This window comes from Spodoptera frugiperda, chromosome 24, assembly GCF_023101765.2.
Source record: "Spodoptera frugiperda isolate SF20-4 chromosome 24, AGI-APGP_CSIRO_Sfru_2.0, whole genome shotgun sequence".
Classification (NCBI taxonomy): Eukaryota; Metazoa; Arthropoda; class Insecta; order Lepidoptera; family Noctuidae; genus Spodoptera; species Spodoptera frugiperda.
The window spans coordinates 1,143,146-1,156,362 of NC_064235.1; the positions used below are offsets into that span (position 1 = coordinate 1,143,146).

At 43.8% G+C, this 13,217-nt stretch overlaps 1 protein-coding gene across 2 annotated transcripts in view; it reads right to left on the bottom strand.

Annotated features, from left to right (window-relative positions):
* LOC118278394 (leucine-rich repeat serine/threonine-protein kinase 1) overlaps window positions 1–13,217 on the bottom strand; it is a 93,749-nt gene that overhangs the window by 56,078 nt on the left and 24,454 nt on the right. For both annotated transcript variants that reach the window (XM_050703392.1, XM_050703393.1), the window contains 9 exons: window positions 12,724–12,841; window positions 11,583–11,746; window positions 10,399–10,559; window positions 9,602–9,748; window positions 4,086–4,236; window positions 3,354–3,527; window positions 2,030–2,143; window positions 1,216–1,322; window positions 385–573 (listed from right to left, as the gene is read on the bottom strand). In XM_050703392.1, the coding sequence (XP_050559349.1) occupies window positions 385–573; window positions 1,216–1,322; window positions 2,030–2,143; window positions 3,354–3,527; window positions 4,086–4,236; window positions 9,602–9,748; window positions 10,399–10,559; window positions 11,583–11,746; window positions 12,724–12,841 (1,325 nt within the window). The remainder of the gene's footprint in view (window positions 1–384; window positions 574–1,215; window positions 1,323–2,029; window positions 2,144–3,353; window positions 3,528–4,085; window positions 4,237–9,601; window positions 9,749–10,398; window positions 10,560–11,582; window positions 11,747–12,723; window positions 12,842–13,217) is intronic.

Here is a 13,217-nt window from a genome sequence, read left to right on the forward strand (position 1 = left end):
AACTTCATGCGATGTAGGATTTATGACGTCATCCGTTGATTTGTTCATCGATCATCTATGTGCGACTTCTGTCATCAAGTGCAGAAAAAAATCTGTTTCATTTAGGAAATTTTCAAGACTTTGTTTAAAAATCAGACGAAACGTTAATTTACGATTTGACGAAAAATTAATACACTATAAAGATCCCCGATCCCCTTGTGATATGTCATGATTTTTTATCGCATTTTTTAAATCGGTTCAGTAGTTTCGGAGCCTATTCAACGCAAACAAACAATCAAAACAAATATTACCTCTTTATGCAAATAGAAATTTATCCAATTTGGTCGAGTAGTTCTGAAGTTACGTGCTCACATACATTTTCAATTATATAGATTTTTGACTTACCTAAGCGAATTATACGCCATATTCAGCCTGGTCAAGTTGGGAGCCCTACAGGCCAAGGCGACGGGTACACAGGTGAACTGATTGTGTGCTAGGTTGAGGGCGGTGAGGGCGGAGCCCCCGCGGGCCGTGGAGGGCGGAGCGCCCTCGACTACACCGCGCCACGTGTGAGCACGACGCGCTTCCGACCAACTGGGGAAAGGTGATAAGAATTAAGATGTTAGTAGTCTGGTTCAAAACATATTTCGACAAAAGTTTTTAAACTGACATGGTCACTAACACTAATATTATGAATGATGAACCAGTTCATCCGTGATCATGGCGCTTGCAACAGTGCCGAAATATCGGAAACTCATAGAAATAGAAAAACATGGTAAATATCCCGTTTTGAATTCTAATAATATATTGCGATAAATTTCTAAGCATTTTGTATGGTAATGGGGGTGTGAAAGAGCCATGCTTCGGCACTGCTGGGCCGGCTCGACCGGAGTGATACCACGGCCGAACAGAAAACCGACGTGAAACAACGCTTGCTTGTTGTGTGAGTGAGAGCACCGGAGGCCTAATTGCTCACTTCTCAATCTTCCCAATCCCCGATCCCCCAACAACTCTTAAATTCCTAACCCCCAAAAGGCCGTCAACACACTTGTAACGCCTCTGGTGTTTCAAGTGTCAATGGGCGGCAACGATTGCTTACCATCAGGTGATCCGTCTGCTCGTTTACCGGCTTATACCATAAAAAATGGCCTAATGACATCTTGCTTTAAACGAAAATCAACCGTCAATTATATTACTCGCGAGCTTCATAACTTTGTTTCAGATATTTATACTTACACAGCATTCCCAGCGCGGTTGGCCAGCACGGGAATCGAATCGTTCTCATCGTCGTCCGCTGCCTCCGACTCACTGCGCTCTATCGACGGGCTTCGAGATGATGATTTCTGAATAAAGATTGTTTTGATATTTAAATCAATTTTAGTTCCTGTTATGGGTCTCACTCAGTGACTCACTCATACACTCAGCCATTCATTCACTAACGCACTCACTAATTCACTCACACACACACTTATTTACTTATACAATCACCCACCCGAAGTTAAATCATTTATTTCAATTAGACCAATATAAAACAATTTTGAACATCAAACAAAATATTGAAAGACATGTCTATACAAGACATCGCTGCCGCCGGCTGGAGGCGCTGGACTCGCTAGCGTCGCTGCGCACCAAGCTGCGCACTTCTCTTTCTTTCCACGGCGGTGACGCAGCAATTTTGTTATAGTTTCTTTTATTATTCTATAATAAATACACAATTGTCTTATTTGCTCTATATTTCGAGTTTTATTCGCTGACGCTATCGAAGAATATCATTAACAGACAATAAATTGTCATTCAGTGTCTCAGTTAGTCCTATAGTAAAGTTGTTTTTCTCATTCCAAAGTGGAGATTACTATGCAGAAGAAGAGCTTACTTATTCACTCACTTCACTCAATTATTCATTCACTCTCAAAGACAAAAAATGACAGTCAGTCTTCAAGTGAAGGTGTTGATATAAAGTTTTAAAATGAAGATTTTTATGAAACAAAAATTACTCAATCCACTCACTCAGTTCACTTCACTCACTCACTCACATCACTCAGTAACTTACCGACTGCATAGCCATAGCGAACTGCGCGCTTCCAATGGAGGGCGAAGCGCTGAGCTGGGGCGAAGTCTCCGAGGGAGACGCCAGCTGCTGCGGGCTGCTGCATTCTGAGTTACTCTGTACAAACATAGTTTTACTAATACATATTATAAATGCGAAAGTTTGTGTGTATGTTTGTTACTCAATCACGTTAAAAGGGCTGAAGGTAGGATCACATACCCATACCATAGGTTTGATACACATAACATTTTTGCGTATTAACTAAAATATGAAATTCAAATTTGAATTTGAATTTTGCTTGCGTTGTATTAGTGAAGTTACCGTAGGCCCAATTGTATTGTTGTTATTATTTGAATTAAACAACTTGATTTTGTTTAATTAATATTTTACTTAATGTTTCACAATTCTAGTTTTTTTTTAAGAGATGCGACTGCACTCCACACATACCAAGAATGACAGTGCCGTCGACTTAATATACTGTTGAAGAAGTGTATGAAGGGGTATAACATAAAATAAAGTGTATACAAGAATAGTATGATGGTAAGCACAATCCCTACCTGAGGTCCAGTAGGGAGGTCCCGGAGGTGGTTGAGTGCGGCGTTGAGGTCCCGGAGTGCCGGGGCGGTCCACAGCGCGGCGGGACCGGAATAAAGAAGACTGTATGATGGTAAGCACATAGTATCCGTACCTGCGGTCCAGTAGGGAGGTCCCGGAGGTGGTTGAGTGCCGCGTTGAGAGTGATGAACACAGCGCGGCTACCGTAATAAAGAAGACTGTATGATGGTAAGCACATAGTATCCGTACCTGAGGTCCAGTAGGGAGGTCCCGGAGGTGGTTGAGTGCGGCGTTGAGGTCCCGGAGTGCCGGGGCGGTCCACAGCGCGGCGGGACCGTAATAAAGAAGACTGTATGATGGTAAGCACATGGTATCCGTACCTGGGGTCCAGTAGGGAGGTCCCGGAGGTGGTTGAGTGCGGCGTTGAGGTCCCGGAGTGCCGGGGCGGTCCACAGCGCGGCGGGACCGTAATAAAGAAGACAGTATGATGGTAAGCACATGGTATCCCTACCTGAGGTCCAGTAGGGAGGTCCCTAAGATGGTTGAGTGCCGCGTTGAGGTCCCGCAGTGCGGGGGTGGTCCACAGCGCGGCGGGACCGTAATAAAGAAGACTGTATGATGGTAAGCACATAGTATCCGTACCTGAGGTCCAGTAGGGAGGTCCCGGAGGTGGTTGAGTGCGGCGTTGAGGTTCCGCAGTCCCGGAGTGACCACAGCGCGGCGGGACCGTAATAAAGAAGACAGTATGATGGTAAGCACATGGTATCCGTACCTGGGGTCCAGTAGGGAGGTCCCGGAGGTGGTTGAGTGCGGCGTTGAGGTCCCGGAGTGCCGGCGCGGTCCACAGCGCGGAGGGCAGCGCGCGCAGTTTATTGTTCGACACGTCCAGGGTCGATAAGGAGGGGAGACGGAATAGGGATGCTGGGAGCTCTTCTAGGCGGTTGTCCTAGGTAACATCATATGGGTTTTTAAACTGACATGGTCACTAACACTAATGCTAGAAGTTAAGACGAGCTATTTAGTGTTTCATTTATGTCTATGAGTTTCCGATCCAATACAATCCGAGATCAAATCAAAAATTAAATAAAACAGCACCGAACTTAACCGACTGGTCATTTGGAAAGGAAGTATACAGGTCAAACTGACTACCGTATGTATTTAAAACCCTTCCCTAATTGAGCCTCACGTAGTACGGTAGTTTCTAACTAGTCAAATTCAATATTTTTATCGATATATCAAAAACTATACTTTTCTATGAATTTTTTGTAGGAGATCGCTACTACGTCATCAAATATTTGCGTCAAATATCATACTTACTTCTCTAAAATACTCACCCTCCTTCTGGCGCAGTCGGGTACTTATGGGAACAAAAATGATGAAAATTTATTATGTCATCAAATTAATAAATGAAAGTACGGTTATACGGGCCGTATTCTATTGTAATGAAAAGTCAAAATAATTTATTTTTGACCTAGGAAACTACTCAATTAATGAATCTCCTCACCTGCAAGTAAACTTCTTGCAACACAGGTGCGGAGTACACCTCAGGTCTACTCTTCTGTTTCTTTTTCTTCTTCTTGCTGTCCAAATCTTCTTCGAAGGGATCTTCTGCTGTGGGCAGACGTTCTAGCTTGTTCTGGGCTGCGTTTAAGTACCTGTAGGGTTTTGGAAATTTGGTTTTTTAGAGTCTTGAAAAGCCTCTTTTTTGACGGGGGCTTTCTGGGGATAAAATACTAGGGCGTGTGAGATTTTTACCTCATTAATCCACCCTGGTGACCACCCCCAGTACAAGTAAGGGGCACTGGGTCCTCTAATACACCTGCTCCGAAGCCCACACGATGCTTTACCAATCTTGAAGAGTCTAAAGACTGAGGAGTCTGGATTAGTCGAGACTTAGTCGGTTATAAATAACAAACCGAGGGGGAAGAGTAAGGGTTGTCAAACTCTGACTCATCGTTATGCATGATGTTTTTTCGCCACTCACCTTGAAACTTTAGCTTAGTGTTTACATTACATCCCAACCTCTACACTTACCATGAGTGTTACATACCAAAAGTCTCTCGATGCACTCTATGACACCCAGACCCGAAACAACAATTTGTGGAACACACAAAGGCGTTTTGTACGAGAATCAAACTCACTACACGTTGCACAGCAGCCAGTTGCCCAGCCATTGCATAGTGCGTAGAGCGTAGTCAAGACCATTAATAAATAATAATGATAAATGATATTTATTTTTGCAATGTAACTCTTTTACACGTCAATAATTGATGATGATGACTGTGAAATTTGTATCAAAACAATATTATTAATTACTAATTTAACAGTATTATATTACTTGCGTTCCTACAACAACATTGTTTACTTAGTGCTAAAATGGAACGTTAAAATAGTATGTATGTATGTTGTGTAAATTGGAATGTCTTTTTAATATATTTTTCTATTGTAACTTTCGTGAGACATATTAAATTCTTTATATTTATTTAAAATTCTCTAAATTTACATTTTTAAATAGTATACATACAAAATAAAATATTATTTAAAAATATAAAAATAGGAGCCGACCAGTAGCGGGAGCGTGGCCCAAGCCACCGGTGGTTAGGGCTCCAGAGACAGAAACCTCCTCACAATACGTGCCGTTTCGAGGAGTACTGCCTTCTGCATCAGGCCCTTGATCCATCCGCCCAACCCCAGCCTCCTAAGGTGGTTGTCAAGGCTGTTGGGTATTAATCCGTTGGCCGACACGACTATCGGCACAACGATAGCCGAATCCACATTCCACATGTCGACAACCTCGTGAGCCAAGTCAAGATATTTTATTTGTTTATCTTTTTCAGCTTTCACGAGGTTCTCGTCATGAGGGATGGTGATATCGATTATCATCGTGCGGCGCGCTTGTCGGTCTATCACCACTATATCAGGTTTATTGGCTACAATAGTCCTGTCAGTGATGATAGATCGATCCCAGTACAACGTGATATGGCCGTTTTCGAGAACTGGATCGGGCGCATACTTGTAGTATGGAACCTCAAACTCAACAAGTTGGTAGTGCAAAGCAAGTTGCTGATGGATAATCTTGGCCACCTGATTATGTCTATGCAAATATTCACCATTAGCCAAACGACCACAACCAGAAATTATATGTCTTATGGATTCACCAGGACTATGACATGCCCGACATATGTCAACGGTCCCATCCCTAATAATATATTTCCGGTAGTTATTCGTAAGGATAACTTCGTCCATAATTGCACAGACAAATCCTTCAGTTTCTCCAAAGAGATTACTGAATCGTAGCCAAGATACGGACGCCAGAAAATCTACACTGGGTCCATGTAGGGCCCGGAAGAAGCGTCCGTGGAGCTCTTGCATGCCATACCTCCTTGCGGTCATTGACGGTTAGTACCACAGGTTTGCGCCAGTTCTCTTTTGCTAAAGATAGTGGAGTGAATCCATTGTCCACTGCTGCTACTTCTCGATGCATACCCTCGTTTACTTTCAGGAAATATTCCCTGAGGTTGCACACCTCACGGTTATGAAGGGTCTTAGCATTTAATAAGCCTCGACCCCCACACTTCCGCGGGATGTACAACCTCATGATCGATGAACGAGGGTGATGCATACGATTTGCAGTCAGCAGTGTTCGGACTCGCCTATCCAGGGTGTCAAGTTCAGTCTGAGTCCACTTGAGTATACCAAAAGAATACATCAGAACCGGCATGACCCAACCGTTATAGGCTCGCACCTTGTTTCCGCCTGATAATGAACTTTTCAGCACTTTATTCAGGCGGCCAAAGAAGCGTTCCCGTAACGATTGTTTCATGTCCGGTCCATTAATGCCTAATCCCTCTGACATACCCAGGTACTTGTAAGTATCATTTGCGGAGAGCGCTCTTAGTTTTGTGAAATCTGAGAGTTCTAGACCCTCAGATTCCACAATCCCTCCTCGCTTCACATGCATGACCGCACATTTATCTACTCCAAATTCCATTCTGATGGAACTACTAAATTTTTCAGTTATTTTCAGTAGTTCCATCAGTTGTTTGTTATTTGGAGCAAACAACTTGAGGTCATCCATGTAAAGTAAGTGGGATATGACTAGACCCCTTCTCCGCAAAGGATAGCCTAGCCCTGAAGCCTCCAATAAAGTACTGAGAGGATTCAAGGCCAAGCAGAACCATAGTGGGCTCAGACTGTCACCCTGGAATATTCCTCGCACTATCCTTACAGGTTCTTCACTCCCTTGGATTTGTCTACATCCCGGATAGCAAAGCACAGTACTCCATTGCCTCATACATGACTGCAAGAAGGCGCGTAGAGTTGCATCTATTTTATACAACTCCAGCACCCTCATGAGCCATGTATGTGGCACAGAGTCATATGCCTTTTTATAATCTATCCAGCATGTAGACAAATTCTTTCGGGACCGACGAACCTGTTGGCTTACAACCATATCAATGAGGAGTAGCTCCTTAGTTCCACGAGACCCCTTCCTACATCCATTTTGAGATACAGACATAATGGAATGTTTTTCAATATGTTTTGTTATTTTTGTTCTCAAAATAGATGTAAGAAGTTTATAGACCGTTGGTAAACATGTTATTGGTCTATAATTTTTGGGTTCAGTGGAACTACCTGATTTATGGAGCAGATGGGTAACGCCTGTTGTTAGAAATTGGGGCAACGATCCAGCTTCTAAAGCTGCCTGGAACTGCGATGCTAAGCGAGCGTGTGAACTGGTGAACCATTTGAGCCAGAAGTTGTGCAGCCCGTCTGGCCCCGGTGATTTCCAATTTGGGACCGAACAGGCTGCACTGCTCACATCAGAGGAGGTGATTATCACCTCCTCCATCTCTGGCACAGTTTCACACCCTCGCTCAACATCACAGATCCAGTCATCCTCTGTGTGGCTGACAGGCACCGACCAGATGTTGCGCCAAAATGTGTTAGTGGCTTCATCATCCGGTCGCCGCCCATCAGTCACATCTTGGTTGGATCGTTCCCAATTTCTATATACCCATCTCTGATCTCTTTGGAACATGCGATTCTGAGTATATCGCTCAACTCGCTTTTTGTATCGCCTGATACGATTTGCCCATGCGTAGACTTTTTGCTTCAGGAAGTCGATGCGCTCTGTAACACGTGACATGTATTCATGAGGACTGGTTTCAGTCCCCACAAATGCACGTCTTACAAAGCGCATCACTCTAGGACGAGTATTGCCCTCCCTGAAGCAGGATAGTTTGCCGATAAGCACCCTGGCCTCACCGATACGACGCTCAATCCTGCACTGCCAGGCTGGTACTGCTGGTTTTGGTCGGACTGCTGCGTCAAGATTCGAAAATCTGACGTTAGCCACTCGACAAGCTGCTACCGCCCCACAGTACAGAATCGAGTGTGTATCATAGAGGTTTTCGCTACTTTCAAAATATGTTTTAAGTAGCGAATCCAGAGCACTTACCAGTGCCCTATTTCTTCCACACATGGGCAAACGTGGCAGTTTTGGTTTTAAAGGAGCAAATCTATACTCACGAATCGCATCCTCCAAAGCACTCCTCAGTCGTTCATTGTACTGAGTACTTACTTGTTCAACCCTGTCGTCCTTCACTCTAGCGGTAGGAGTGATTGGTATCACATTTTGTGACACTGTAGGTGTTTGTGCCACCTCTTGTGGTGGGACGGGGACGACACGGTTGTGCAGTGCTTCTGAGCGTAGCCGATCAAGTGCAGCCTCATCCAATCTACGATTGCGTTGGATGACCCGCACCTGATCCGAGAGTCGTTGAGCCGAGACGTTGACGGATGGCTCGAGTACCTGAAACATCGACAGCATCCTTTCACGGTACGCAGTGAGGTTGGTTCCTCCCTCCGTAGCACCGTAGTACGCGCGCATGACGTTCTCATTTATTGTTTGAGACCATTTCATGCGCCGCGCACAACCACCGGCAGCGGGGACCCGTCCCGGGGTCTGTTGACCCCTGGCTCCCAAGCCCGTCGGTGGCCGGCCTCTCCTCGGCCGACGTACAGGTGGCGGCGACGTCGGTGGGGAGAAATATTCGTCGCTCGAGCTCGACGCTACTGCTGTCACCGGTTCGTGGTTGGGTTCCGGCGACGGCGAGGCGGAGCTGAGCGACGAGTCCGGGGATGGTGGGGGTGCGCCTCGTCTCCTCCTGGCTCTCGTCAACATGGTTTTATATAGTTTTCTTCATTTTAGTATATAATATTAGGTTTTTCTTATTTTTGTCACTGTCACTGTGATGTCACTGTTTATTATTATTTTTATAATGGTTTTTTTTTGATTTTGTAAAATATTTATGGGTAGTATAAATAGTTCTGAAACGGTGTTGATTTGATTTGATTTTAAAAACAATGTATAAATTATAAATATAAAAAGCAGACAGAATTTTTCCATGTTGACGTCATGGTGTTGCCAGGCGTTATTATTATTATTAAATTAATTATTATGTTATCGGCTTACTCACGTACTGTTTTGACGAGGAACTCGACTAGTTTCAAGCCATGCTAGAGGCTCATATTCATGAGCAGCATTTCGCGACCCACGACGCGGCGATTACATAATAATAATAATAGTAAGCCGATAACATAATAAATTAATACTAGTGGTCGCCTAGTGGTCGAAATTCAACCATATACGATTTACAATACCACTTAACATACTTTCAAGGATAATTTTTATTTGACTAAAACTCAAACAAACTCTTTTATAAAACTCTTTTCATATGAGACGTGAGAATATCATCGCAATGTCTATCGATTTTGACGTTTTGTCAAATACGATCAGATACTATGCATGTGTGTGTAATGTTTTATTTATTGATTTAATGTACTTTATAAGCATTATTTTTGAAAAATATTAGCGTTCTGCACTTCTACACAAAACTATAAGTGTACCAACTTTTATGCTCCTACGTCCGCGCAATTTTCGTAAAAAGCGGTCCAAAGTTTTTGCATCACATATTAATATGTAGATGATGATGATGAAGAAGCTCCCCGACTGACCTGAGACTCAGCATGGTGAAGAGTTCAGGCGGCAGCAGGCGCAGGTCGTTGCTGGACAGGTCGAGGCGCGTCAGGCCGTGCAGCGCCGCCTCGCTGCTGGACAGGCGAGAGTTCACGCGGAGACAGGCTGCGCGCACCCACGACATGCTGGGGGGAGGGGGGTTAGATTTAGGGGGGATATGGTTCATTTTTGTCTAGAAGGATTGTGTTGAAATTACCAGTACCTTTAGTATAATTTCTCAGCTCTGATTGGCCGGTGCAAATGAAACAACCAATCAGAGCGCATACTGAGGTACTGATTAGTAAGTGCGAATGAACCAACCAATCAGAGTGAAAAACGCGCTCTCGTTTCGTTTTCGTTCAACGTAAAACAAACTCGTACTAAGGGTACTGGTAACAATGAATAATGTGAAAACAACCTAGTTTTTAGAGAAGCAGGGTTCAGTCGGTACTTTTTAATAATCATTCATAGACTTCTCCCGCCTTGGGCGAAGCGAGAGGGAGTGTCAAACTCTTACTGACTAAAAACCACCCCGTTCCTACTCCTGCTTTTCGCACCGGAGCCCCGGTACACCCGCTAGGTAGTCCGCAGCTTCGGATCAGGCATCAGCCCTACTGGGCCCCATCTGTGGTGGTCTGATGGCTCCTTGAGGGCGACGCGCCGTACGCACGGGTCTGGTTTAGGTCGGGCGGCGAGCTACCCTTGCTCGCCGTCCGCAGGATCGCACACTTTTGGAGATGGTAAAGGTCATAGTAAGGGTACTAAAGACCCAATGACCTAACCCTATAGCACATACCGTATAGTAGCGAGCTGGGCCCGCAGCTCCCTCCAGTTGAGCATGACGGCGGTGGAGGGGCAGAGCGCCGAGTACGTGAGGGCGGAGTCCCCGGCGCGCTCCGCGAACAACGCCTCCGATATCGTCGACTTGTTCAACTTGTAGTCAGGGTCGGGGTACGCCTGGGGGGATAAATGGAGTGTTAAGTTTTTTTTTTTGCCCCATACTGGGTTTGTCTCCTGCGTCGTGGGTGCGTTTACAAACATACAATTTATGAATCACACAAAGAGTTGCTTCGAAAGGGAATCGAACCCGCTACACTCTGCACGGCCTGTTTATAATCTATCTAAATGCACATCACACTCAGACCCGGATCAACAATTTGCGGATCACACAAAGAGTTGCTTCGAAAGGGAATCGAAGCCGATACAGTCTAAGCGTAGTCAAAGTATACAATGTGATAGGCGTGGGACTTCTAACCCGTTAAGGCTGAGTACTACATCTAATTTTATCGACAAAAATAATAATATGGGGGTTGAACCCCTAATTGAAAATATTGAAAAATAGTGATTTTTTTCGATAAAAATATTCAGAAATGATTTTTTTTCTCACCAAAATATTATCAAACATATGAGAAGAGCAATGAATTAGTTAGCTACCGTTTGTCGTTTTTTTTGTTTGTTTATACGACGCATATAACCTTTGATATCACATAAAGTAAAAAAAATATTAAAATAGCCATAATTTTTAGGGGAGGGGTATAACCCCTAAAATTAGATAAAATTAGATATAGTACTCAGCTTTAACGGGTTAGAAGTCTCACCCCAATCACATTGTATAGTCTTTCTACACTAAAATATATGAATGTTGGAACGCGCTAATCTTCGGAATCACTAGTTCGATTTGAATAATTCGATTAATACATTTTCTGTTGGATAGACCATTTATCGAGGACTAAGCATTTCAAGATTATCAGTAACATGTAGTTCCTCAATCGGGTATACTACACCCACGGTAATAAAAAAGGTAGTGAGATTGAAGATCTCACTTTAAATGGACTAAAGGATATCAGAAATGTGCACTGTATAAGTCGGGTATACGACACCCACATGTAGAGAGGCGGTGGTATAATGTATAATATTACTCTCTTAATCGGGTATACGACACCCACGTCTAAAGAGGCGGTGGTATAACATGTACAGTACCTTGGTAGCCAGCAGTTTCGCCAGTAGCTCAGTAAGGCCATGGCGTGCACACTCCCTGATGGCGCGGCAGTGAGGGTCCGTGGCTCCGTGCTGCAGGAGTAGCTCCACCACCTGGATGTTCTTCGCGCGAGCTGCTATGGCTAATGCTGTCCAGGGGCTGTCTCCTGTGACAGTAACTTCAAGTTAGTAAACCAAAACTGCTAGAAGGGATTACAATGAAAGGGGATTGACCAACTTGTATGGGACTTTGGCTATTTTTGAACAAGCACTTCAGCTAATAATATATGTTTGATTTATTAGTTCATATCAGTAAGAATGAAGATACAAACTTAGTTTTGTATCAAGATTTATATTTAGATACTTTTTTACATTTTATTGAAACTGGTTATGCATGAAATAAAAATTTTTTTTCTATTAAAATGCATTATTAATCCGATTCATATGTAATTAAAATATGGTCAAGGAACTTAGCAGGTGGATTCATAATTTTCTGGTACCTTGCCCAGCTTAAAAACCAAATAATAGTTATTATATGTGCACATCAACCTACTGTTCTATGACCCACCATGCAGTTGCAGCAATAATGTTTTATGGCTGTCCTGCCTTTAGTGTTATTTTCATATAATATATATACAAAATATGTTTTCCTACTAATGTGTCTACTTTGTATTTTCTCACGCAATAAATTGGAGTTTCAACACTCACAATGCAAAAGAACAAAGCGAATAATATTTTGACGAAATTTTGACGAAAAACACAACAGATTGACAAATAGCCAGATTTGGACAATCTCCTTTGGCCTGGAATAACAAACAGGGCACTTTTTATCCCACAGAATCAAGGGGCAAAGCCGCTGGCAAAAGCTACTGAGTTGTAAATACAATACTATGAAATACTAAAAATTCTACGTCTTGAAAGTCTATCAGAATTAGCCTTAAAAGTCTTGTTGAATTTAACGTGAGGCGACACATGACAAATGACAGATAACAGAAGTCGCACATAGACGATCGATAAACAAATCAACGGATGACGTCATAAATCCTACATCGCATTTGTGAAGTTTACATGTGAATAAGCCTACTTTTTAACCCATGGGAACAAGGGTAAAGCCGCTGTCTGAAGCTAAATATATAATACTCACTATCATTATTGTATCCCCCCCTTGCAGGGGAAGGTCCGGAGGTCCCCCTCGCGCCTGTCATGGCGGCGGACGCCGAGCGGGAGCGGCGACGGTCGCGGGACATGTCGCCGCTACCCATCTGGTGAGACACATGTTACATTTATATGGTATAAGCCGGTAAACGAGCAGACGGATCACCTGATGGTAAGCAATCGCCGCCGCCCATGGATACTCGAAACACTAGAGGCGTTACAAGTGCGTTGTTTGTTTTTTGGGGATTAGGAATATAAGAGTTGAAGAGAAATCGGAGATTGGGAAGATTGGGAAGGGGGGGGGGGGTAATTGGATCTCCAGTAACCTCACACACACAACAGATGACGAAAGCGTTGTTTCACGTCGGTGTACTGCTCGGCCGTGGTATCACTCCGGTCGAGCCGGCCCAGCAGTGCCGAAGCACGGGAGCCTCAAAAGGCCAGCAACGCACTTGTAACGCCTCTAGTATTTCGGGTGTCCAT